Raw genomic sequence first — 25,368 nt, forward strand, 5'->3', positions numbered from 1 at the left:
TCCTATTGTTTTAGCAATTTCCTGCCACCATTTGCTGTCATTTCCCAAATTTCTCCCCCTAGCCTGACAGGAGGCGGCGGCTCGCCGGATAACCGGGGCAGCGCTTCCCTTGACGAATCCTTTTGCCTTCTCCTGAGGAGACCACGCTGCCTGAGGGCAACACGGCTGCGAGCGGGACTTTTATTTAGGGACTTTTATTGGGGGACAAAGGGGAGACACAAGAGATCCCTCTCGCCCTTGCCCGCTCGCCCCGCCGGCCACCACAGCGCGCGGCCGCCATGTCAACCCGCCCTCCCCGCCGGGGCAGCGCCCGGCCGCCATGAGCCGCTCCCGCCCCGCGCAGGCGCCCGGCGAGGAGCAGCTGCGCCTACAGCTCCCGGCTTGCTTTGCAAAGCGCTTTTTTTTTTTTTTTTTTTCTTTTTTTTTTCTTTTTTTTTTTTTTTTCCTCCCTCGGAAGGATGGGTGGGGAAAGCGAGAGCTCACGAAAGCGAGGCGAGGAGGAATCCCACAATACCAGGCGGGTTGCGAGCCCGGCGCTGCCGCTGTCTCTTTAATGCAAGAGGAAGCGATGCGGAGGGGTGGAAAATGGCAGAGTTGCAGATGTTACTAGAGGAGGAAATCCCTTCTGGCAAGCGGGCTCTGCTCGAGAGCTACCAGAACCTCACTCGGGTCGCCGACTACTGCGAAAACAACTACATCCAGGTGAGGGGCGGCGGGGCAGCGCCCGCCCGGCGGCACCGGGGCTGGGCTGGGCTCTGCGGGGCCGGAGCCGCCTCGGGGGCACCGCGGCGCCCGCCCGCTCCCTTTTCCCCCGGCTTTGCCTTTTCTTTCAACTTTCCCAACCGAGGAGCCACCGGCTTTCCCTCCCCCTCCGCGCTCCGGCGGGGAAGGGAGGAGGGGGGGGTATTATGTCAGTCGGGCTCGGAGGGTGTGTCTTTTTTTTTTTTTTTTTCTTTCCTTTCCTCTCTTCCCCCCCCCCCTCCCCAGCTCTGTATTTATTCATTATGAGTCACATCCCGGAGACCTCCCCGTTCTGGGCACGGAGGGCGGGCGGCGGAGCCTCTCCCGGTGCCGCCGGCCCGGCCCCCGCTGCCTCCGGTCGCCCCTCGGCGGTTGGCGGCGGTTGCTCGGGGCGGGCGGCTCCGCGCCTCACGGGCGGCCGCCGCCTCCCCGCCGCCATCAGCGGCCCCCTGAGGGGGCTGCCGGGGGGCTCCGAGCCCCATCTCCTCCCCCCCGGGAGCCCTCCCGGTGTGCCGCAGCCCTAAAAAGCCGGAGCAGGGAGCTGCCCGGGCACTATCGGGGGGCGGTGTTTCAAAATGGCAATCGGTGCCTCTCGGGGGCTCGGCGATTCCCACATCCTGCAGCGAGATGCTGGAGGAGGCTCCGTTGCCCACACCGCTCGGTGTGGATTTCTCCTTTTCTTTTTAACCCTGGTTTCCTTCTTGGCCTTTCAGTCGGTTTTTATTGTGAAGCTACTTCATGCCGTTAAGGCTTTTTGCAGGGTTTGCAGCGCGCATCGCTCAGTGTAGGTCTGTAGGTGTAGCCATGGCGTGGATACAGAGGCAGCGAGAGATGCTCGGATTAAACCTTCCTGAGGAACAGAAAACAGGAGGGGAAGAGCAAACAAACTCCTTGCTAGGCAGCCTGTACAGTGAACTTGTTGAACGTAATGCTAGGCTACCTGCAATGATTCCTTAATACAGGTTATTAAAACCTTTGGCCCCCGTTGTTGCTGCTGAGCTGCCTTACTACTTGTAATCATGGAGCAGCAAATTTGAAAATAAAGCTTTAATAATGTGTTGTGAAGTCCTTTTTTTTTTTAATGAGCTAATTCTGGTACTTGGGTTAAAACTGCATGAAGAAGCCATATTTTTAAGGCTTTTTTTCCTTTAATTTTGGTATGTGAGGTAATATGAGTTAATGTGTATTTACTCTTCCGAGTTGTTTGCTCCACCCAAAGAAAGCTGCTGATACAAATGCTTCTGAGAGGCGAGGTTCATTTGGTTTTACTCATGGGAAATATGACAAATACATGAGCATGGTAATTGCGGCACAAGTTTTGACCTGTCTCCTGCTCCTGACTTTTTCCCCGTGTCAGAAAGTTAGAGAATCTTCGGTTACATCACTCTCTGCAGGGTCCTAAAACTTGCCTTTTTTTAAATCAAGAAAAAAGTAAACCAGCACTTAAGCTAGTTCCCATCCAGTCATTTGGGGTGGAGTGTTTGTTTTTTTTTTTTTTAAATTGTTAGTTCATTTTCACCTCGGGTATCAAGGTCAGCTGGGTGTGGGATTGTTGCAGTTTGGTTATCCACGTACAGCTGTGTTTACCCCTTTTGGAAAGAAGCTAAAGTTCCTAATAAGGACTTAAGGCAGTAGCTTTGAAAAATGTATCCCTTGTGCATTTACTCAACCCAGTAAAAATCGCAGAGATATCAGTAAAAGTCCTTTTTTGTTGTTTGTTTTGTTTGAATGACAGAGGTGGGTGTTATTCTTTTAATCGGTGCTTTGTACCAAGCCACCTGCTCTCCAGTTGGACTGCCCAACAGGTCATGGCCCTGGTGCCCATGGTGGGGCCGCTAAAGGGTTGAGCTGGTCAATGTGTCAGGGAGCATTTTATTATAATAATAATATTTTAAAAGGCTGGAACAGAGAATCTGAGCATTCTGTGAGTGTTAGATATGAAGAGGCTGTGCCTCATATCTGAGCCTGTAGCATGTAATTGAGTCAATCTGGCCTCTTGGAGCTTGGATAGCTTTGAATTTGGGTTTTCTCTGAAAGGCTATGTGCCCCTCTGTAGGAAGACTGTTACTGTGCACCGCCACCTGTGCTGCCTTGTGGCGTGGAGGTGGAACAAGTTTGGCTATTCCAAGTGTGATATTAACAATTTACAGTAACAGTACTTGGCTCTTTATTCAAAACTCTTGTTAATCTCCCCTTCATGCTTTTTATTCTTTGTTCACTTTAACAGGTAAGTCGTGTTATCCCCCCCCCCCCCCAAGATATTGTTGTATTCAAACTCTAGTATTGTATAATACTAGAATACATACGAATCATCTTTATCTCCAACACTTAATCTAGGAATAGTTCTGGTAAAAATCAGAGTTGTGATGATTTCTTGAAGAAAATTTGCCTTCAGTGTCTTTAGGAATCCCTAAAAAAAAGGTGGGGAGAAGAAAATACTCTCCTCAATGGAACTTGCTTTCCTGATGGTGACTCTAGCTGTCAACAGTAAGCATCCTTTTACTAAAGCATTTAGGAAAGATGACAGCATCTGGGCCTCTCAAGGTGAAAATCACTGTTCTTGGAAAAGTGGGAAGCAGTTTCTTGCTAGGGCAAATTGCCAATATGTCAGAGTGCCAGGCGGTAACGCAGTTTGCCCCACAGACCATATGTATTCAGGTTATCTAGAATCTGATTTTATCTGATAGTAAGGGGGGGAAAAAAATCAGAAGAAGCAAAGCAAATAAGTTCTTAAAGCACTGCAGTGCCACAGTATGACGGCAGTCTTGGGAAGCACAGGGAAAGAGAGGGAGACAGAAAAAGGGAAAAGAAACCAAATGTAGAAGTAGTAATCGAAGGAAGTTGTGATTCTATTAGTGGGGATTTTGGCTTTGGCTACAAGGCAAAAAGGAATTATAGGTACATTACTGGATTTAATTTGTAGCCAGATACTTTACGTCTGTTATGTTTCTGGTCAGAAGCTTCAGCGACAAGTAGGTAGATTATTTGCTTTTAGATCAGACTTCAGCTCACTAGTTTTAAGAGCAGGTTTTGAATATTGAACACTTAACTGAAAGTACATTTTCATCTCCCTAAGTAAGTTGTGTTAAAGGTAGAGAAGTTACATTTTTCTAGATGTTTTTTAAATGTTTTATATTTGGTGCTCTTTAGAATACTGGTCCAACTGCTATCTTGGTGATGGAGCCTTACTTGTATAATAACGTAGCGTTAGATCAGTGATGGGGGGGAGAGTGGTAGAACTATCTTAAAATGGAAATAAAAAAAAAAAGTTTATTTTTAAAAATGCCATACACGTGTAAGTTGAAGTGCTTAAAGCCTTCTCCAAATCCTCTTGTCTGTGAATAAAATCTGAGACTAGCTCTTTCGGGGTGTGTGGAATGGTGAAAGTTTATCTGAAAATGTGTAGTATAAAGCTGAAGATAGTAGTGAGGAACTGTATTATCAGTATCCTGAAAAGTATGAAAACTTTATCAGCACGAGACAGAAATAACAGATGGAGTTAAAATACTTGCGGTTCTAATTACGATTCTTCAGCTGAGAATACGAGCTACTGGAGAGATTCTCCAATCACTTTTCAGGCTGAATTGAATTGTTTTCAGTTTTTAATGAATTCATTTTAAATAGCTAGCCTAAAGAGTGTTAGCAATGGCACGGGAAATGAGCGTCTCCAGTGTCAGCGTGCTGATGACTTCCTTTTGAATAACTTCAGCTGATTCAAGCATGGAGGCCTTGCCTATAAAATGTTCCCTCCTACTGTCCCCTACGGTTGAAATTGGCTATCTTGTATAGCCTTGAATCTGCCTGTGCATAATCATCAGTTGTCACCAGTTTCTTTACTTCTGATGCACTTGGAATTTTTCTTAAGCTCAAATACGGTTTTAACGTTACTGAGACCCTCTAAACGAGTAGCTCGGAATACGTACTGTTCGTGTCAGTTCTGCTCTTGGTGGTCTCCAGTGGGTAGACTCAGCAGCTGTGGAAAATAAACTAAGTGAAAGGCGTATTAAGGAAGTAAGTACCGTGTTGCCCAAACGTGTGCGTTTTTGTTGTCATGTTATTTCCTTCTGTAGCCTCCAACCGGTATGTGGAAACCGAATGGAGAGTTAACAAGGTGTTCTGGGTGACACAGACAAAAGCAGAGACAGATTTCAGGTTGGCTATTACAAAAAAATTAAAAGTCTCTTTCCAGCTGGTAGAGAAATGGATGTGTGTTGTAGAGGGGAAATGCTGCATGCAAGAAGTTTCACAAGTGCTGATGTGATCTTCCAGTTTGCGTATAAGGATCCTTTCTGCTCAGTCAGTTGAATGTTCCGTGCTTCCTCTACAGTAGATAGGACGTCGGGGAAGGGAAGTAACTTCTTCTGTCGTGGTTTTTTTTTTCCTTAAATGCTGGTAACAGCTCTGACACTCGGTTTCATGCCTGGGGTGTGGAACGTAGCGTAGCTTAGCACAGTGCAAAGCGAGCGGCTCACTCAGGATGTCTGATGCAGGAAATGGCCTGCTTTAAAAGGATAAACTTCTTAAATTGTCCCTAATACAAATCTTTTACGTGCTGTGGGAACTTACGTGCTTTTATGTTCATAGGTTAATTGGTTTGTATCAAGAGAGTAAATAAGGGCTATTTTTTTTCTGGTTTCCTTGCTGAATTTGGAACGCTTTACAGGAAAAAGCAAATGAAGCCAGCCCTCTTTCTGTAAGATAAAATATGGACGTGTCATCCACTATCCCTTGTAGGTTTAAATCGTACTCTTTCTATTAATTAAGAAAAGATGTTCGCTTATACTTGAAACACTGTTCCCTTTTAAGGTCGTTTTATGCTAACAGCAAATGTTTTGGTTAAAAGCACTGTTTGCTTGTAGGTGTGTGTGTTTTGTTTTCTAGTCATTCGGGTACGGGTTGGTGGCTTTGGGTTATCGGTCTTCTGCGCCAGCGTGTTGTCTTTGTTTTGGAAAATACAGCTGCATGTTGAGCTTGGAAACAGCAAGAAGGCAGGAGAACAACTTCATTACATGGCCAAGCGGTTGCCCTGTGCATACAGGAAATGGATCCTAAAGTAGCGTACGTCTGTTTTGTGTCCAGAAGACGCGGTTGAGAGGAAATCGGCTTTTCCAAATCTGAAATGTTTGCATTAATTTCAGTGTGTGAGGTGAGTACTGCATCCTGCACTTCGTGCTGCTCCCTTCCTCCTGCTCCTGTGCTGGAACGAAGATGCTTGCAGGTCGTCTGTGGTGGGTGTACATTAGGCGTGATCTTCGTGCTGCACCAGGCACGTGGAGTTGTTGCAAGGAAGAGAGAACCTGTAAGAGGAGCAATTGTCTGATATTTCTGTTCCTCCAGAGCTCTGGGAGCTCGGTGCAGTCAGTAACTCATGGTAAAGTGAAAATAGTTGGGCCTTCAGGACGGGTTGTGAAGTGGATCACATGTAAGGGAAGATAAGAGCGGAGGGACGGGCTGTGTACAAATAGGAGGTGTTGCGCCTCCGAGGGCAAAGTTCCCATTAATCTGTGCTGCTGGTCTAAGTTTAACAACAAAAACCAACCTTTGAAGCAGTACGATTCAACTTCCCAATGTCTTTGTGTAGTATTTCAAACTGTCTTCATTTCTCAGAAGCATAAATAGAGGCGTAGAGTTCATAACCAACTCCTGGAAGGTCGTGTAGGGACGTGCTGTCAGATTTGGGAACAGACCCCGATTGTTGGGAAGTGCAGTGCCTCCCGGATGGCCTCTGTTACGCTACAGCACAGCAGAAAGTGCGGATTTCCAGAAACAGGGACACGGTGTCCTGAGACAGAGCAATGAATGAATCCCTTGGGAAAACGCACGCCTGAAACTGTCATTGAATTCATTAGGAGCAATTCCTTTCGGAGCGTTGCTTATCTGTTCTTACGAGAAGCTTTGGATGCTGATTTTTCAGTCCCGTAAACTTCAGCAGTTACGTGGTGCTCCCGGCGCTGCCTGGCTGCTGGTGGGCACTGCTGTCTTGGCAGAGGATCTAGAAGATGTCGCTCTTCTTTCCCTGTAGTGAAAGCAGCCTGTGTTTGACAGCTCTGAAATCTTATTTATCCGCAGAGCAGCGGGGTGGTAGCTGTGCAGGCAGCGTCAGCGCCGATGTAGTGAGACATCCTTGAGGGATAAGGGGGTGTCTTATCCCTCTCAGTGCCAGCACTCAGTCCTTAATTAGTGACTGGGAGTCGAAGGGCCGCGGTGTGGTTTTTATTTGTTGTTACCCAGTAGGAAAGGACTCGTGGGCCCCCAGTTACTCAGTGCCCAGGCTTGTTTGTAATTATCGAGCGGGCTGGCTACGAGGTGCAGCCTCCTTGCTCCCCTTAGCACTGGTGTTAGTGCGAGGCCGTTCCTTTCCCCTCGCCTGCCAAATCCGAGCACCGGTGTCGGAGACGGGTGGGCTCGGTCCCAGGGATCCTCCCTTCCCTCCACCCCGCAGAAAAGGGAAGTAACCGCCGCGTTTGTAGTGGTAGATAGGGTGCCTCAGCACGGTTCCTCCCTCTTCCTGACCTCGCCGGCGGGGCAGCAGCTACAGACAGACAGACGTGGTGTCTCACAGGGGTTGTACAAACAGCCCCTTGCAGCTCAAAACTTGAATGGGGCACTCGGAAGCCAAAACCAGGGCTCTGTGCAGAATAGGTCCCGGTGCGCTCCTGTAAGCAAGGTGGCATCTGCTGGTGCCTTTCCCCCTTCATCTCCAGCCTGGCAGGCCCCCTTCTGCCTCAGACATTTCATCTGCTTCGTGCCTGGTAGCAAAATAAAAATAGAGAGCTTCTGCCAGGTGGGTTCTCTGAGGAATCCAGGTATTGCCGAAAGCAGAACTCAAAGCTTCTCTTCCTGGTGTTAGAGGGAATGCATTTTTTTTCCGATGGTTAATAAGAATGTAGGTGCCACCTCTGCTTGGTGCTATGCAAATGCTGTTACTCATTGCTTATGCAAGCCCTTAATGCTGTTAGCAGTCATGTAAGAAGGCTTCCTTGCAGAGAGTAGATTTGTTATTAGGATGCAGATGTTTTATAAAGAGGGGGGGACCTCCTGCAAGAGAATTTCCACTAAGAAATGCGAGGGCAACATTTTGAGATATAACTTGTACAATTCAGCACTCTGTATTAACGGGAGATGAAATTGCTAGCCAACCTGTCAGTTAAGCTCACAGAACAGATTAGTTTTACTCTGAAAAAGATCGACCATTTACACGGTGACTTTATTTTTAATAACATTTTTTTTCTGAGATTCCAGATAAAACGTTTTCCATTAGTAACTGCTGGGTCTGGCAAACAGAAAAAGGATCTGAAAATCAAAACTTCTGCTGGTTTGGCCTTCTCCTCCGATAGTCACGTCACAGCTGCTGCAGGAGATATGTACCATCTTCTGACATGGTAGAATATGCTAAAAGAAGAGTAAAGATGGTCTCTTCTGGGGGCTAGGACATAACTGTTGCCCCAAGAGGGGCTGTTGCTCACCTTATGCTTTGGTTTTTGCATGCAGATTACTTGCCTTCACTAGGTCTTATGTTAAGATAGCAGATATATTTGTGACACTGTGTCTTCCCTCCCTCTTCCTTCCTCCTTCTCCAAAAAGCCCCAAGCCACTAACTACGCATACTCCTCGAACAGCAGAAGTTGAAGAGCAGGCGTGCTGCTTCGTGTGCAAGGAGGCTCTGGCAGCGTGGTGTTGAGCAGTTAAAGAACTCGTGGAGAAGAGACTTAGAACTGCTTTCCTAATTTAATTGTAACCTCTGAGACAGCTAGGAGTAAAATGTGCTATTAGGACTTTTCTTAAGAAAGCAGGAAGGTTTCTTGGTACTTGGATAGAGGAGGCTTACTAAAGCAGATGCTGATTTGATATCTGTAGAGTTGAATGAAATGTTCTTATGGGGTAGTCTCAAGTTATAGTTCCAAGGAAAAATGGCCTGTTTGTTACTTGAATTGTAACAATACTTTGATTTCCTTGGGGAAAAAACCTGATGTGTCAACTCTTCTGGCTACTTTTATGCTGGTATTTCACAAGATAATGCTTTTTCTAAGTTATACTTTATCAGGCAAGTGTGTGTGTTTTTTTTTCTCTCCAGCTAATCTTTCACAAGATGCATATCTTCACTTTCATCATCTCATCTCCTTGTACTGTGGGGGGGTGGGTCAGCAAATCTGCCAACCAGTATTTGTCCTGTGGCAATCATTGTCAGTTGAGCATCTTGCTTGACTTTATTCTAGCAGGTGTGCTGCAAATGAATACTTGAACCGTGGGCCCAGTGCAACAATTCCACGATTTCTGGAGCCTGAGATAAGAAAACGCCTGAGACAAGAGAAGGACGAGCTGTCCAGGCAGTTGCATCAGACTACTGCAATAATGTCGACATGATTGCTATTGCCATGCCACGGCTTGTCTTCTCACATCCCCGCAGCAAGTCGCGTTAGTCACTAGGGCATTGCTAAAAGTTACCGGTGACAATATTTCTTTCTTTCCAGGTGCTTCTGCTAGGCTCTGATCTTAATATGAATTTGCTGATTTTTTTTTTCTCTCCCCGTTAAAGTCTCTGGTCTGTTTGCTGCAGGCTGTTTCCTAGATCTGTTTTCTGACTCTGCTCCTGCTGCCAAGTGCTGTGGACTTTCTGTTTCGCTGCCATTAATGCCAAGTGTTCTCATCACAGCTTCTGCCTCTGAAACAGACGGTTTCTCTCGCGCTTGCTCTCTACCTCATTGACTTTCGGTCTCATTTCAGCTCTCATCTGAAAACCTCTTCTCCCTTGCCTGTTTCTTGTAATTAATCTTTCTATTATTTAATTGTGTATTTTACTGTTACAGTTTAAATTATGCGGCTGTTTTTCATGATGCCTTTCAGACAAACAGCTTCCAGCAGCATGGGTTTGAATACTAGCTTATCTCATCAAACTGCAGCTACTGAAGGCATTTATATACATTTCTCTTTTAAATTATCTTGATTGACATGAAGTTTGGGTTAAAGCTTTGGCTCTGAAGTGGTCTGTAGCCACCTGGGGATGCGAGGATGAGCAGAGTACAGAGAAACACAAGGCAGCTCAGGAGAGAGATGCTGTGAGCACTGAGACTTCTGTGATTCTGTCTACTAGGAAACCTCTTAGGGGGCCTCTCAAATATATACAGCCAGGCCTTTCATTTGTAAGAAATCTGCCTTGTTTAGGAAGCTGGTCCCTTTGTTATTGTGAGACCAAAAGGTGGAGAGGACTTAAAACCTCTCTGGTTGGAGGCTTTGGATCCTGTAACACCGAGGGAAAGCTGGTGATATCGGGGGTGGTATTCTTCTAACACACATTAGTAGGTTTGTATTGATAAAGCAGGGTTGGACCTAATCCTGAAGGGTTTTTATAAAAAGGATTACAGCCTCCGGGGTTCCCCTGTGAGTCCTTGTGGCGAGTGGCTTGGATGATGCTTCAACCAAGGCCCAGGGAGTATCAGGCTAACAAATAGAGGTATGATGGATCAATGCACTTAGGTTGGCAAGATCCTTGGAGACCTGGCTGGAAATCGGCTTTTGAGTTTCTGGCTGACTTGCAGGATTTCTAAATCTCTGGGAGGAGCTGTTGTTTCTGTGATGCAAACTCCTGGCTTCAGCTGCATTAGATAAAAATGTGTGTCTGGTTTGGAAGTGCTTGGCTCTGGAAGGGCTCTCTGAAATACCGTGGGTGTGTTTCCTGCTGCAGCATACCGTATGTTCTCGCAGCACTGAGATGATCTGGTTGCTGCAGTAGTCCTGAGACTTGTCTGGGAGCCTTGCAAGAACATGCTGTTTTAAATGGCAACAGTTTTTTTTTTTTTTTCTCTATCTAATTCTTAAGATGTCTTTCGCTTTGAGCGTTGGGGGAAACTGTTGTTGCCATAGCTGTAATTGAAGCTTGGGCTCGTACAATGCATCTCGCTCGGTGAGAAGTCTCGTGTTGCTTGAAAAGTGGCTGTGTCATTTCTAGATGTGTATTACATCCCTCTCTGGCAGTGTGTCTCTTAAACTGCTGGAGAAGAATAGCAATCAATGGAAAGCTTTCTGGCACACGGTCCCTCTTAGGAAACCTCCTGCCCATGAACTAGCCCTGTGGAATTGGCTCCTGTCAATACGACGCGGGGAATATCGATGGCTCAGAGGCTGAGAGGTGTCTGCTGGGACCGAGAGAGGCTGAGCCAAGCAAACCAGTTGCTGCTCCTCTGCCGGGGAGAGGAAAGTTGCTGGTTTTGGTCCTGAATGAGGAAGGTGGGGGAGCTTGAGCACGTTGTGGAGAATGCTTAAGAGTTGATACAGAACAATCTGTGGTGAATAATAAATAATAAATGGGAATGGTTGGAAAGGGATTGAGCAGCTCTGACAAGAATAAAGCACAGGAGGAACTGGGAGCACGCGTAACCCCCTTCGGTGTGGGCCCCTGTTCAGCCACTCCGTCTCGTGAGCTGCAACATGGCAGACAGCATTAAAAGCAAATACCCCTCCTAGTTCCTTGCTGCCTACCTCAGGTAGCTAGAAAGGTAGCTTTATTTTCATCCTAGATGACTTTAAGGGGTTATATCCCCACTGGTGGGAGTGGGGGGGTGTGAACTGAAGCAGGTACGTCGTGGCTGTACGGCGTCCTTGGCCCGGGGGACTGCATGTGGGGAAGGCCGTGTTGTGTCAAGCCCGGCTGCCTCAGGAAGCAGGAGGCTTCTGGAAATCGGCCTTGGAGAGAAAGAGGTGTTTAATGGAGCAGTTACGAAGGAGCTATGCAAATAGAGAGCATAAATAATGAGCAGGAGATACTCATTTAGCTTCTTGCCTCCTCAGAAAATGACTAAATGCAAACTAACCGCTGCGCAAGTGAAGAAAAATGCACCATTAAGTGTAATGGGTGCAAAGATGTGGCCGTTTGGATTGATAAGAAAATTCTCCTATTGTGGTTAGGAAAACAGCAGTGTTTTTCAATTTCCTTTCAAGATTGACAAGGTGGGAAGCTGAAAAGCAGTTCTTCTAAGAGCTAACCTGCTCTTAGGTTGGGAGGGGAGGTGGTAAAAGGAGCCGTCTCCAGCTTTTCTGTAGGTGTATCTTAGCTTTGCTTTGGACTTATCTTCCGTGTGTAAGCTGTATTTTATAAAAGTCTTTCTTCTATCCCCCTATTTATGCAGCATTTCATCTGCATGTAAATACTGTGAATTCTTAGGTAAATTTTAGTGCACGTTTATAGCGCACAACTTTTTTTTTTTTTTTGCTGCTTACTCTTTTAAATTAACCAGTTTCAAACAGGGCTTACGAAATGCAATTGTCGCAGCCCTGGCCTTGCTTGTGTTTGCTCACATCACAGTTAGCTACCAGGAGATAAGATCCCTGCGAAGCCTTGCCAGCAGGTCGGAGAGGCACAGGACTCGCTTGGAGTGCTTCCTCCTCAGGTCGCGGCAGGGTGGCTGTGGCCGATGTTCCTCTGTGTACCTCGCCTGATGTTGGTATTTTATGTCCTATTGAAGAGCTTACTTTCTGTCTCCTGTTGTTTTTTCTAAGTTTTCTACGTTGCTGGATGTGAAGATGACCACATTCACTTTTATTTCATAGTTACGTGCTGGCCTATTCACTTTTTTCTTGGGAAAGAAATTGTGGCATACTCCCGGCTCTCCATTCCTCTCTTTCCTCCTCTCTGTTCTCCTGAGCCATCTGTTTTGTTCTGTTGTGTTTTTTGACAAGTTAAATTCCTGCTTGCTGCAATTGAAACACCCCAGTGTTCAAATGAGCTTACATATGTAAGGGTTTGGAATGCTGCTGCTAACTGTAGACTCAAATTTTAATGTTTATAGGAAATGATTCTTCCAATAGAGGCTGGATGTAATGTGCTTACAAGTGCTATCAGATAAAAAGTGCACAGCCAGGCCCAGGCTGCACAGAAGCCGAAGGAATATTAACAGCTGTTTATGGTATTTTTTTTTTCCACTTGCACATTAAGTTCTTGCTAAATAAAAAAATAAAAAATCAGTCCTCATATTGCAGTCCACCTTTATCACCATGAGATCACTGTAGGACCTGTGTGTTATGAGGGGATGTGTTATGCTGGGAAGCAAGCTACTGCAGAACTGGGAGGATCTGCTGGTTTCTGGTCTAAGGGGGTTGTATCAGATGTGTGAGCCCTCAGATGACTGCCTGCTGGCGGGAGGGTGCCAGTTTCTCAAAACGTTGAGTGATCAGCAGCAGCTCTGTGCCAGGTAGGCTCACTTCTGTAGTGCTGTAACCAAGAGGTATCTAAAGAGCCCCTTAGATCTGAGAGTCATTGTTACTGCATTCAGGTTTTCTTTCCTTTTTTTTTTTTCTAACCTCCAAAATGTGTTGAATGTTGGTTTTGGGCACGCTCCTAATCTCTCTGAGAGAAGAAGCATCTCGGGAAGAGAAAGTCTGAACTTAAACATAAAAACATCTGTAGGCCACAAGCACAGCTGAACGTTGACCATGGTTAGAGACATGCCTGCTATTTTTAATATCTTCTCAGGCTGGAAAAGACCTAAATGAGCATGTAGTACTACAAAGTTTGCAAAGAGAACTTGACCCTGTAATGGTCGTGGCTTTCTTCTTTGTTTCAAAAATACTGTGGTGGCTGTAGGCTGCCTTCGCAGCAGCTGCCCAGATTTTACAGTCACGGAGGTTGTTTTTCAGTGACTTTCTGCAACATACCAGCTCTTCCTGAAGTAGGGGCGCTTTAACAGCCGGTATTTGAAGGCCTGGCTGACTCCTGGCTCTGTGTTTCGGCACGCTGGGGTTCTTCCTGGAGCTGAGCAGGGCAGAGCATAGCTTCGAGCCGCCTTGCTTTTACCTAATGCTTCTGCAGGTGCTATGCCTTGTATGCAGCTATCCCTCAAACAGCTGTTGAGGTACCCTGGTGTATGAGTTCGGAGCGATGTTGACACACAATCTGTGCTACCTGAACATGGTGAGGCCGTGCTGTCATTTGACCCTTGATGCTAAATCTTGTTGTCTTAACCTTGCTTGCTCAAGGCGGTCTAGTGTGCTTCCAAGCCTGCCTGCAGGTAGGGAGGGCTGGAAAACGAGGATCTGGAAAGAAAAGGTGGTCTTGGAAGCTTTCTTGTAGAAGGTTGTTGAGTTTTAGGACGTTGCTTGTCTTCAGGTATAGATTTGTTGTGATATTCTAGGCTTACTTCTTCAATCTAATTTGTCAAAACTGAGATCAAAAATTTTTAACTGCCTGAGCGCCCACCATTACTTGAAAGTAAACTGAAAGGGGTAAATAAAATCCCTAGAAGAAATCATTATTGTTATTTTTAAAAGTGACTTTTTGTGTGACGTGAACTAAAGAACTTTGCCCCCAGACTGGTGCTTGGAGCTGCTTTGATTCAGAGGCTTGCACGGCGTAAAAATTCCCCTGGTTTGGACAACTCATTCCAGTTTGGGTCTGTGTTACTGCCACTCTTATTAGAAAGAGGAGGTTAAGGTAACTCGTGAATACTAAAGTGTCTCCCTCATATTCCCACCAAAAATCCCCAAACCAACCTACACCAGGAGCAGTTCTTTACCTGTAGTTTCCTCTGGGTCTCTGGCTTGCCAGCGAGCCTGTCTCTGCTAGAGGAGCTAAAACTTGTGGGTGGATGCTGGCACTTAAGCAAAGTCAACAGAGAGCCATTTTAATTTCAAGCCCCATTACAACCAGAAAACAAAAGATCAATATTTGAGAGACAGTCTATAAGGAAACAAATGGAACACGAGGTCTCTAATTCCCCATTATCTATTGCTTAGCATGCCAAAATAAGCATGCTCCCCAAAGCCTTGGGTAGCTCTCTTGGCGTTACAGAGGGAAGGTTGCTGTGGAAGCACCAAGGCTCCTCGTCCTGGCTGGCAGTCTGTGTGTAGAGCCGTGGCTGATGTCTCTGGTGTCAGAGCCGGCTTGGTTAGCTCTAAAGGAATTTGTGTGTGTAATGATGGGATGTCATAAGGCAAATCACAGGCACTGCAGGGAAGTCAGGAGCATAATCTGGAAGCACCTGTGAGCACTAATGCTGTGCAGTGCTTTACAGGCATGGAAGATGCAGTTTCTGCCCTGGAGCTTGTTGTCTGCAGCATGTAAAACACAGAAATAAGACCCAGTAGACAAAATTTGTTAAGCTTGCTGCATATGCGGTCCTGAAGCCCTATCTATTGTACAAGGGTTGTGTGAAAATGACGCTTCGGCACGGCTACCTCTGTCATTTAGCTCACTGCTGTGCTATTTTTGTTGTACACACAGCCACTAACTAGTGAAATATTAACAATGTGTTTTGCCAACACGCGTGTTTACTATGACATCTCTTTTGGATTTGGCAGGAGAACTGAAAATTGTGCTTTTAATGCTATATATATATATTTCTCCCTTTTTTTTTTAAATAAGGGGGAGTGGTTTAGTCCAGAGCCAGCCCGAGCACTGCTTGCAGCGCTGGGCAGAAAGCGCTGCTAGAGCAGCTGGCACATATCTGCCTGGGCTCCATCTGTCAGAGCCGGCCCTGCTTTGTGAATCCCTCTCCCGTTGGATAGATTAGTTTCTTGCTACGATGTTCGCAGCCTGGATTAAAATGGAATTCCTCAATTGTTTTTTTTTTTTTTTAAAGTTATTTTCTGTAAGGGTGATCCTAGTGTGTTTTTTGTAAGCTGCTTCTGCCCTTGCTTACAGACCTACTGAAGTCTGTGTCAGGGTATTGTGAACGTCACATCTCGCGGATTTGTCTCAGCTGAGGTAAAATCATTTATGAGAGTAAGGTAGTTACTGAGGGCTTAATCTCAGAGACACAGTTCTGTGCCATGTATACAGGTCAGAAGGGGCTGGGACCTAATAACCTGAATCTGAGAAAAGTGAACACATTTTCTAGAAATGTTGATGTACGTACTCATCTTGCATTTTTTTTTTGTTATCAAGACTCCGAAGTTTTGACTACTGTGTTGTATACATGTGAGTACATCCAATATATGCTTGTCCCTTAAACTCTTCTTTGGAATGAATTTCTCTCACTAATGAATTTTTCTCCCTCTACCTTCCCCCAAAGAGAAGATGATGAGAAAAATCACAACTCTTCTTCTTCCAGTCCTTCCCCAGGATAAAGAGCAACTTTCAAGTGAAAGCGAATCTGCAAGGCCACGGGCAGATTGGCTAAATTGGTCTCGGCCCATAGAGATGCTAATTTGCTATCAAGCCTATTCAGGACTGGTCAGGGGAATATTATTGATGGAAATGAAGGATTTGCTTCTAGCTGATTGTCTAGCATATACGGGATTTGGGGGAAGGGCCTGGCTGAGGCAGAGCTGATGAGCTGCAGACGGGTTGGGAGGCTGTCCTGTGCAGTGGTCACCCTACAATAATCCAGTGTGTCTTGACCTTCGATAGGGAATAGCTTGCTAGTCGGTGATTTTTGCCAAAATATTGTCTCTAAAGAGGATCAGAATGAAACCCTGCTTGTGGGCCGTGGTGTGGTTGCTGCTGTGGCGGTAATCGCCTCGTCGTCTGGTGCCTTGAACCAGCGCCAGCTTTGTTTTGCAAGGTGTTTACCTGGGGAGAGGAGATTCAAGTTCTGCCAGTTCCTCCGCGCTCGGTAGGGCTGAGTTACGGCACCTTACCTTTGGGGAAACTGAACAGACTGAGTCTTATTTCATACCATTGGAATAGTGCTCGTGGGCGCTGGAGGGGAGTTGAGCTGGTTGTAGGTGCTCGTCTGCCTGTGCTGGATGGATTGCATGAATTGTAGATGCCTGTCCCCCTGCCTTTGAGGATTTCTGCCTCAGCAGATAGGAGGAATTGTTTACTGAATGGACTTGAAAGCATTTCATCATCCTGGTTTTAATTTCGGGACTATCGTAGTGTGAGGGATCTTAGGTTTTTAGAGCTGTTCTGAGTGGCTGAGCATCCTTCCCTGCCTCCTCTGTCTTAAATTCCTTCGTGCTCCTGGACCAACCAGTCAGTGAAGTGGTTGAGAGCTTCAGTACTCCTGCTTGACGCTACTCCCCGCTGCGTAGGAGGAGGAGGTGTGTTGGGCAGCCTGTTCTTCTCTTGTTTTCATTGTCAGGACAAGGATTGACTGCCAGTCCCCTGGAGAGAAGGCCTTGGACGGGAGACGGACGTGTTCAGCGGCTGCAGTGTGTTACTATTCATAGCCTGCAAGCTCTTGGGCTCTAAAATCCCGAGCTTTCAACACCCCACACAAATTCAGGAACGGTAGAAAACTACAACATAACGACAAGTTATGACAAGTCACTTCTGTGAAACACTGAATGTTTTTCTACTGCACGCGTTGTAGCGCTGCTTTTTGTGAGGCAGCTCAGCTGAGATTTGCCTGGGCTCTGGAATCTGTGCTTGTGGCTTCAGCTCCTCTTCATATGGAGACCGGGTTTGCTTTACCAAGTCCTGTCCTGTTCCCTGTCATAAGTGCTTTCTTTTTATATTTCCCACAATTGTTTTTACTGATGGTAGCAATGATATGAGTGGCAAAGCAGGTGGTGCTAGTAACAAGAACATGGAAGGTGGCTGGTCTGAGGCTGGCTATGTTGAAGACAGACAGGAGATGAAGCCTACTGGTAACCCTCTGAAATCATACCTGGGGTGATAGGATGTCTCATGCTAGTATATTGGGCAAAGGTTGAGCTTCAACCTCTGAACCACATCTCCTGCTGGCTTGCTCTGTTTTCCAGTGAGGGAATTGAGGTGAGGAACCACCTGTAACTTTTGGCAGATAAATACCAGGCCTAGCATAGCTCTGTGGGGATTGTGGAGGACTCAATGCACTGTCCCATTGAAGTACGTCTTAGCAGCATGTGTTGTAGATCATGTGCTCATGGCATGCATCGAGTAAGGCTGTTCCAGGAGGCATTGACACACCTGGTTCCTACTCTATTCCTTATCTGGATGGTGTATGTAAAGACTGTAAGCAACACCTACTTGTAAATTTTAAAGTCTTGGTATCCGCTGCCACTCTGGAATGAGGTATATCCCCTATGGCTACACCTGTGACAAGAAAAACCTTGAATGGTCCTTGGTGAGCACCTTCTAGTAATAACCAGGCTGTTCCCATTTCCTTGGATGGCTCCCAGGTAAGTTGTTGGCTCCTGAAACTTCTCCAGAACATGCAACTTCATGGCACCTGCTGCTGGGGCTTGCCAGTTGGGCTTTTTTCTCTTACTTATAACTGATCTATTGTAATAGTTGTCAATAACAGCTTGAAAGGTCTACCACAATACATCACGTTTGTGTTTTATAAGCAACCTTCGTGAGCTGTAGGTAAGAGAGAACCTGTATTTACAGTGACCTCTGGATTTAAACAGATAAACTTTATCTCGTGTACTTGGTGTACTTAAATATTTGAGACATTACTGCAGCTGAATGTGGAATATTTGGTCGAGGCTGAACATATGTTGTGCATAGTTTAGAAATGTCCAAACCTTTTGCCAATAGCAATCAGAAGTTTTTTTAAAAAAACAGGCCCTTAAGACTGTGGTCCAGCTTTGAGTTATTAAAAGCCTTTTCAGATCAGTGAAGCAGCAACGTTAAGCTCATAGCTGCCTCTAAAAGATCCATGTAATGTCACTAGCTCTTGCTTTAGATAGGTGAAGTGATCCTGTTTTCTGAGTGGGGAAGCCAGTGTTCAGAAACTTCTATCTTTGAGTGGCACCAGCTGGCTCTCAGGGAGGTTAAGTACCGATAACAAGTCTCCGAGCTACTACTTGGATATGCGTCTTCACCATTCTGTAAAAGTATTTCCAATTGACTGGAAAAACGAGGTGCTGTAGGTTATAGCTAGGTTAAGCTGAAAGTTTGGGCTGTTTGTTTTTGGTAAAAATTCATTCTAGTCTTTGTCAGGACCAGAACTTTGAAACCTCAACCATAGGACCTGTCTTACCAGGAAGTGTGTGCTCTATAAACTTAGAAGTTAGAGAAATGACACGAACAAAAGGGAGTAAAATGGGCATATTGACAACTTTGTTGAATGGCATAGTTTTATTTGGTGAATACTGATAGGCGGCAGACTGCTAAACCCATGTGGCAACTGATCATAGTAATGATTTTTCTTTCAATCAGGTGACCAAGATGCAAAACTGAACAATTATCTTGTGCTTACCTTGAAGCAAAAACAAACGTACCACGCTGCTGAATTCATTAAGTGTATCCTGAGCAAGAACAGTAGAGGCACGGAAAAGTGGCTGTAAATGATTCCTGGAGCTTGGGTGCAGCGATCAGGCCCTTGAACAGGATGCCAAGCATCTGAAAGGATATTGGGCACTGAATAAGTAACAGCTCCATTTAGTTCAATGATCATTGGGCTGCTTTAGGGCAGTGATCTATTAGTAGTTTTTCATGGATGGATTTTTTCTATAATTGAGGTTGCACTTGCTTCAACAGTTGATGAAAAATGTGGAATGATGCATGCCATACACTCAGGAGGCAAAGTAATTTGTTCCTGGCAGGGCAGCTCGTCTTAGGGTGATGCAACCTGATGAGGGCTTTCTGACCTTTGGCAAGTGGAGCCTGCTTTTCTGGTGGGGCATCTTGCAGGGAATTCCCAGAGCAGTAAGTGGGACTGAAGTGGAAAGAGGAAAAACAGAGGCTGGAGAAAAGGTATGGAGGATGTGGATCGGCGTGCTTGCAATATAATGCCTGGCTTCCAGAGATGCTCTGTAGCGTGAGCTGATGTGATTTTGGAGGAAGCTGCTACATGCAGTTAGCTCTGTGCTGTATGAACTGGAAAATGGTGGGGATGAGCTGGGAGTGAGAGAGTTGGGAGGGCAGGTGATTTGTACACTGCGCAGACGCTGTTTTGGGGATGTGCCTCTGTGAGTGGTGCTTTGGGGATAGGATTGGTTGAAAATGCCATTTGTAAAGGTTAGTTGCTGACTGATGGACAGATTCCTCATCTTTTGACACTGAAGCATTGCTGAACTGAGGAATCAGTAGACAAGTGGTAGTTTGCTTGGGTGCAGAGTCAATTTAGACTTGAATACAATAATTAATGCTTTTTAGGAAGTATTATGATACCAGTTTGTATTTGACAAAAATACACGATGTGCAGTGTGGAATGCCATGTTGGTCCAACTGTCTCTGTGTTCACTTGGATTGTAGGAGAAGCTTTCTGTGTTTAATATTAAGCCCAGTTCTGTGAAAGCAATTTCAAACTGCGATCCTGCAACACTAATATTGCTGTTAAGGAGATGCTGGAGATACAAGTGGGAGCTTTTCACAAGGGAAACTTCAAGAGCTGTAATGATCTTGATTTAACGAATATTCAATTTACTATTAAATGACACTAAAATTTCTGCTTATACCTAGAACTATGGGGGAAACAACAGTGTCTTTAAAGTTCTTAATACAAAATCATAAAATAATTGAGCTGTCAGGAATACCCAGTCAGTTGACAGCGTGTTGTGTCATCTCTGAATGGTTAACCAGTGCTCATGTGTTGTACTAAAGTACCTGAAAGAATTGTGAACGTGCTATCATCTATACCACTTCCAGTTTTTTAGAGATGGATGAAAATACCAGCCGAAGAACATCGGAAATCCCTGCTCCCTCCTGCTGATGGTCTTGGTTTTTCCATCTCCACTCTGATTTTTGCATACTGTGAAGCTTTTAGCTTGTATCTCACAGGTACTGACAGTCCTAATTAAGCAGTGCAGAAGACTGGATGTCAAGCTAGTTTAGACTAAAACTGTTATGGAAGCTGCACAGTGAACTGCCTGGGTTATCTGCAGGGCTTGAAAATGTTTCAAAGTAATTCTGCTAGGACATGAAATAGACTGTGCATCTAATCTTGTTGCCAAACCAGTCATTTGGGCAAATAACCGAAACTTTAAGTGTTTAGGCAAATAAGGGCGAGGCATTTGATCAATAAATCATTAGAGAATAAAATAAGCTTTTTATACATTGGAGTTTTCTCATTTGAAAACACTCAGTAATTGAGTGCTGTGGCTTTGTAACAAGTTACTGTTTAGTCTGATACTCTTTACTTAAAACTTGGTAATAAAATGCATGAGTGAAGGCTTTACATCTATGCTTCACCGAATATAAAGTTAGAATTATGCTGACTGGCTTCTTACTGGCTTTGTCCCATTCAGTAAAACCTCCCTTTTAGATATCTCACTCTGCTACCTGCATTTTCACCATAGTTCAGATATAAATAATCTGTTGTTTTCTTTGGGCTTCAAACCGGTAGGACAGTGTGGTAGTTTTTTTTTTTTTCTTTTAAAGTTGCTGCTAGTGATTTGAAATTTAAAACGCCTTTTTGGAGAACCAGGGTGGTTAACTTGGTTCTTGAGCTTGTAGTAGTAACAAGTCCTTCACCATGGAAATTTTTCTAAAGTAAGTGACTCCTAACAAAGTTTTCTGACATCTAGAAACATCAACATTCTTTTAAGCTACCTTAAAAAGGCAGCTTTGTTTGCATTCAGAAATACTGATTTTTTTTTGATTTTTTTTTTTTGCCTAGCATGGTCTTGGCGCATGCGAGGCTATTTTACCTTTTGGCAACAGATTGCAATAAACTGTGCTGCCTGCTTTGCATTGTGGAAGGCATCTGTATTTGAGTCTGTCTGAAGGGTGGCTTTAACTTGGTGTTCTAGTGCGTGTCAGAGCACTGCTGGGAACATTAATCATGAATATAAACAAATACCCAGGTTTGGGGGGTGGGATTCACTCCTGGTTAAAATCATCTTTAATTAAAAGGTAGCATAATATAGCTTGGGTTGCAGTACTTCTGCCATGCTGCGACTTTATAATGTATCCAAGCCATTTGCCTCCCAGTTCTCTCCCTAAAGCAAGAGACAAGGATGCCTTATCAGCCCTTTAAGTGAGGGTCATGATTGTTAAATACTTATGGATGTTAAACTAAAATTTAACTGAATTCTGGCACTGGGCCTGCCAGAGCTCAAGAAGCGTTTGGACAACGCTCTCAGACACATGGTCTGATTTTTTTTTTTGGGTGGCCCTTTGGGGATCCAGGACTTGGACTCAATGATCCGTGTGGGTCCCTTCCAACTTGGATACTCTGATGCTAAAATATTGAGATGAAGTCAGAGGCAGGATTCAAGAACAGAGGTGGTAAGTGCGTGGAAGCCAGGAGGCACAGGGCTCACTTGAATGCAAACTTTGAGTTTGTGCTCAATATTGTGATGCATACAGTTGTCTGCAACGTTGTTCAAATGGATCAACAATAAAAACAGAAGTCTAGTTGAAGAGGCTGTTTGTTAATGTGAGCCTTTCCTTTCGGTTGCTGATGCTGACTACAGTGCAAATAAATAAAATGCAGCAGAAACTATGCTAGTACTGAGCCATCACCTGAGAGTCCTTCCTCGTGCCCAGCACGTTTCCTCCCAAGGAAAGAGTTCTGGGTAGCTGCAGCTTGCGAGCTGGGTAGCAGATGAAGTACCCACACCCCAAACTGTGATACACCGAGCGCTTTGGAGTGGGGTTTGTGTGCTTTGCAGGTGGAGGTAGTGGTGGTTCCTCCTGTTCTGCTCACGAGAAGGGTTGGGCCGTGAGATTCAAGGCACAGACAGCTGCTGGTCACGGACAGTGACATTTTCCAGCTCTTCTCTTCGTGCCTGCTGCTCCACGTTAATGGTACCTGAGCAAGCAAGGGCAGCAGCAAGCTCCCAGCCATCCAGGAGTGTTCATTAAGCTTTCCCACAAGGAGCAGCAATGTCAGAAATGCTGCTGCATGCAGGAGCCCCTTGCACGCCCTCCTGATGCTCTGCTCACCCTGCTCCCGGGCTGCAGGAGCAGCAGCCAGCACGGCACAGCCGGAGGGGTGGCTGTGCAGGCAGCGTGTGCAGCAGGGGATACCCGACTGTGGGAAAATATTTTCTGGATTTAAGTGGCTTGGGCTATGTGATCTCATAAGGGATGGCGAAAGCTGCGCTTCAGTGTTCCTAGGGAGTTGGAGATTTTTCTGGAAACGAAGGATGGGCAGACTTCAGAAACACAGCTCCAACAAATCACGACAGTGTTATTTTTTTCTACTGAATGAGTTGTTTCTTGGCATGTGATGTTACGGTTAAATATTTCTCAAATTCCTTATCTGCTCTTTATTACTGAGAATTTTTTAACATAGATGCATATAGAGTACTTTGTCTGACTGCACAGTCAGATCTTCTTGATTACAAATTCTTCTAAATATAGGTTGTATTTTTTTTTGTTCCTGTCCTCTCTTCCCCCAACCCCCACCCTTTTCCTGGCCTTAAGCAAACATCTTGTTCTTTTGCTTTACAGGCTCCAGATAAAAGGAAAGCATTAGAAGAGACCAAAGCCTACACAACTCAATCTCTAGCCAGTGTTGCTTATCAGATCAATGCACTGGCCAACAATGTATTACAACTGCTGGACATCCAGGCATCCCAGCTACGGAGGATGGAGTCCTCAATCAACCATATCTCCCAGGTAATCTTTTTAATAGAGGCATTATCTTGCCTCCTGTATTATTGAGAGCTGCATAGTTTACATTGTCTTCTTTGAATTCTCTGAGTAATGCGACTGAAAATGGTAAGACTTTCTTCTTTTAATATTTATAAAAACCACTTTGTGATGGAGGTCACGATTGAAATGAAACAGATCCTTTATCAAGAAGCACTAGGACTATATTTGGCTTAAAGCTGGACTTAATAATTAAGATTCCAGAATCAGAAGCTGCAGTTGAGGAAGGGGTAAGGAAAAGTATTCTATTTTTGAAGGAAAGGAATTCAGAGGATTCAAATGAAAATGTTCTTCAGTGCGGTCAGTGAATTTAAAACCTTGTCGGTCAGCCAGTACTGTGCTAGTGGTACGTCTTAGACCGAACTGCTTGAACTTGAAAGAAAGTGCTTCTCATGGCCTCTGCTGTCTGTATCCCTGTAGGCCCTGCTAACATCTGTTTACTGTTCCTAGAGTAATTATGGTTTCCAAAAACTTTGTGAAATGGCAGCTCAGTGGTTCCCCTGAAAGTGTGTCAGCAGGGAGGAGATTCCAGTGCGGGTGGAAGGGCCTTCCTAGTAACAAACCTTTCTAAAACACTTCTTGACTTTGTATGTGTGTGAAGAACTAAGAGTTAAAAGCAGTAACAAGTATTTAAAAAGCAGTTGCTGCTGAAACAGTGAAGTAGGATGAAGTACAGTTGCTGGAGATGGGTTTGGTGCTCTGTCAAGTAGTATTCAGAGGTTTTGTGGTGCTCAGATTTTGACTACCTCCAAAGAAGTGACTGCACAAAGGACTGAGCCAGCAGGCCTTCACAAACATTGCGTGTCCTGTTGTACTGAACACATCTTTTCCTCTGTGTTTCAGAGCCTCAGTGTGTGAGGCGGTTATTGTTAAATCCTCATTGGCCCGCTGATATGACTAACCATGGAAAAAGCCCCAAATGTTTGATACCAGCACAAAAGCTGGTAACCCTCTGTCCTGTTTGCTGCTTGAACTGAAGGCACTATGCTGAAAGCTATTGGGTCACCTGATACATGAACTGTTTGCTAAAGACTGGGAACAATCAGTGCTTTGTAGAGCTTCTGAGCAGTGTTTAGCAAGGTCACTTGTAGTTTCTGTCGCTGGTTGCTCCTTCCTGAGAGTAATCCTTGCTAATAAATGAACTTCTGTGGAATAATTCTGTAGAACTAAACTAGATATGGGTGATACGTACTAGCTTAGCTGCTTGCTTTCAAATGTACACGATCAAATGCTTAAACTGTATATCTTAAACTTGCTGTGCTGTTTCTTGATGGACTTCCTAAAATCTGAGTTTCCAGAGCATCTTTTCCCATGTTTGTATCACTCGTGAATAGTTCTGTACCACTAAAGCATGGGGATGACTGCTCAAAATGGAATTCTTCAACACAGAAGTATTACCTAGAGACACAAATTTAAGGCACTGACAGTCAATTAACTTGGTTCTGGATTTTGCAATACAGAGCAGATACCTGTGGGGTAAGGTTCAATTTGATTTAAAACTTTTCTGGTAACAAGCGCTCTGAAAGGGTGGTTTCTGTTCCCTTGCACCTCCGTCATGCAGTACTGCCACGCTATTTCAGTTCTCTGTGCATGTTTTCCAGAATGACTCTGGCCTAAACGACTGGACAGCTAATCTTGATTAGTAGCCACTCGACATTTTTCCTAGCTATGTGCCGCCTTCAGTGGAAAAAGCACTCATGAAAAGTTAAATGGGGAGGTGTGCTCTGTTCTGGCTACTGGAACTTAATCGTACAGACGGAAAAGTTGCTTGCTTTTATAGGAAAAAATGAATTCAACTCTTTTGTGTGTGTTGAGAGCAAGCAGAGGCTTCATATGAGTAATCACACTGGGGTGAGGGAGCACTGCTCTGAACAGACAGCGAACAGCTCCAGGAAAGGCTTCTACTCTGGCTGCTACATGAAAGCCAGCTCAGCTGCATCTATATTTTCTGCAGTCAGAGTTGACTTCCAGCTGTAATGTGGCGGTCTGAGGTGGCCTGCAACATAATTATTTACTACACCCATGATACAGAGCTGTGCATATACAGCCCAGCTCTTTGGTTTAAACCACTGCTACTGACTTTGACCTTTCCAAGCTGTTCTGATACTTGGGGAGGAAACCTCAGGTAGAAGTTCAGCTACTTCTGATGCAGGGTACAAAGACAGAGCCAGCATGAGTGAAGTACTGTCGTGGTGTGGCCTCTGAACTTCTCCTATGGGACA

At 45.1% G+C, this 25,368-nt stretch overlaps 1 protein-coding gene across 13 annotated transcripts in view; it reads left to right on the forward strand.

The window, feature by feature from the left end:
* The first annotated feature begins 420 nt into the window (after nucleotides 1-420).
* The window catches only part of ABI1 (abl interactor 1), a 76,700-nt gene continuing 51,752 nt past the window's right edge, over nucleotides 421-25,368 (forward strand). For 11 of the 13 annotated variants that reach the window (XM_068673668.1, XM_068673672.1, XM_068673674.1 and 8 more), the window contains exons 1-2: nucleotides 438-702; nucleotides 22,946-23,113. In XM_068673668.1, the coding sequence (XP_068529769.1) occupies nucleotides 586-702; nucleotides 22,946-23,113 (285 nt within the window). In that variant the 5' untranslated portion in view covers nucleotides 438-585. Of the gene's footprint in view, nucleotides 703-22,945; nucleotides 23,114-25,368 lie in introns of all 13 variants that reach the window. The other 2 variants (XM_068673677.1, XM_068673673.1) reach the window with 2 other exon arrangements.

Source organism: Anas acuta, chromosome 2, assembly GCF_963932015.1.
Source record: "Anas acuta chromosome 2, bAnaAcu1.1, whole genome shotgun sequence".
Taxonomy (NCBI): domain Eukaryota; kingdom Metazoa; phylum Chordata; class Aves; order Anseriformes; family Anatidae; genus Anas; species Anas acuta.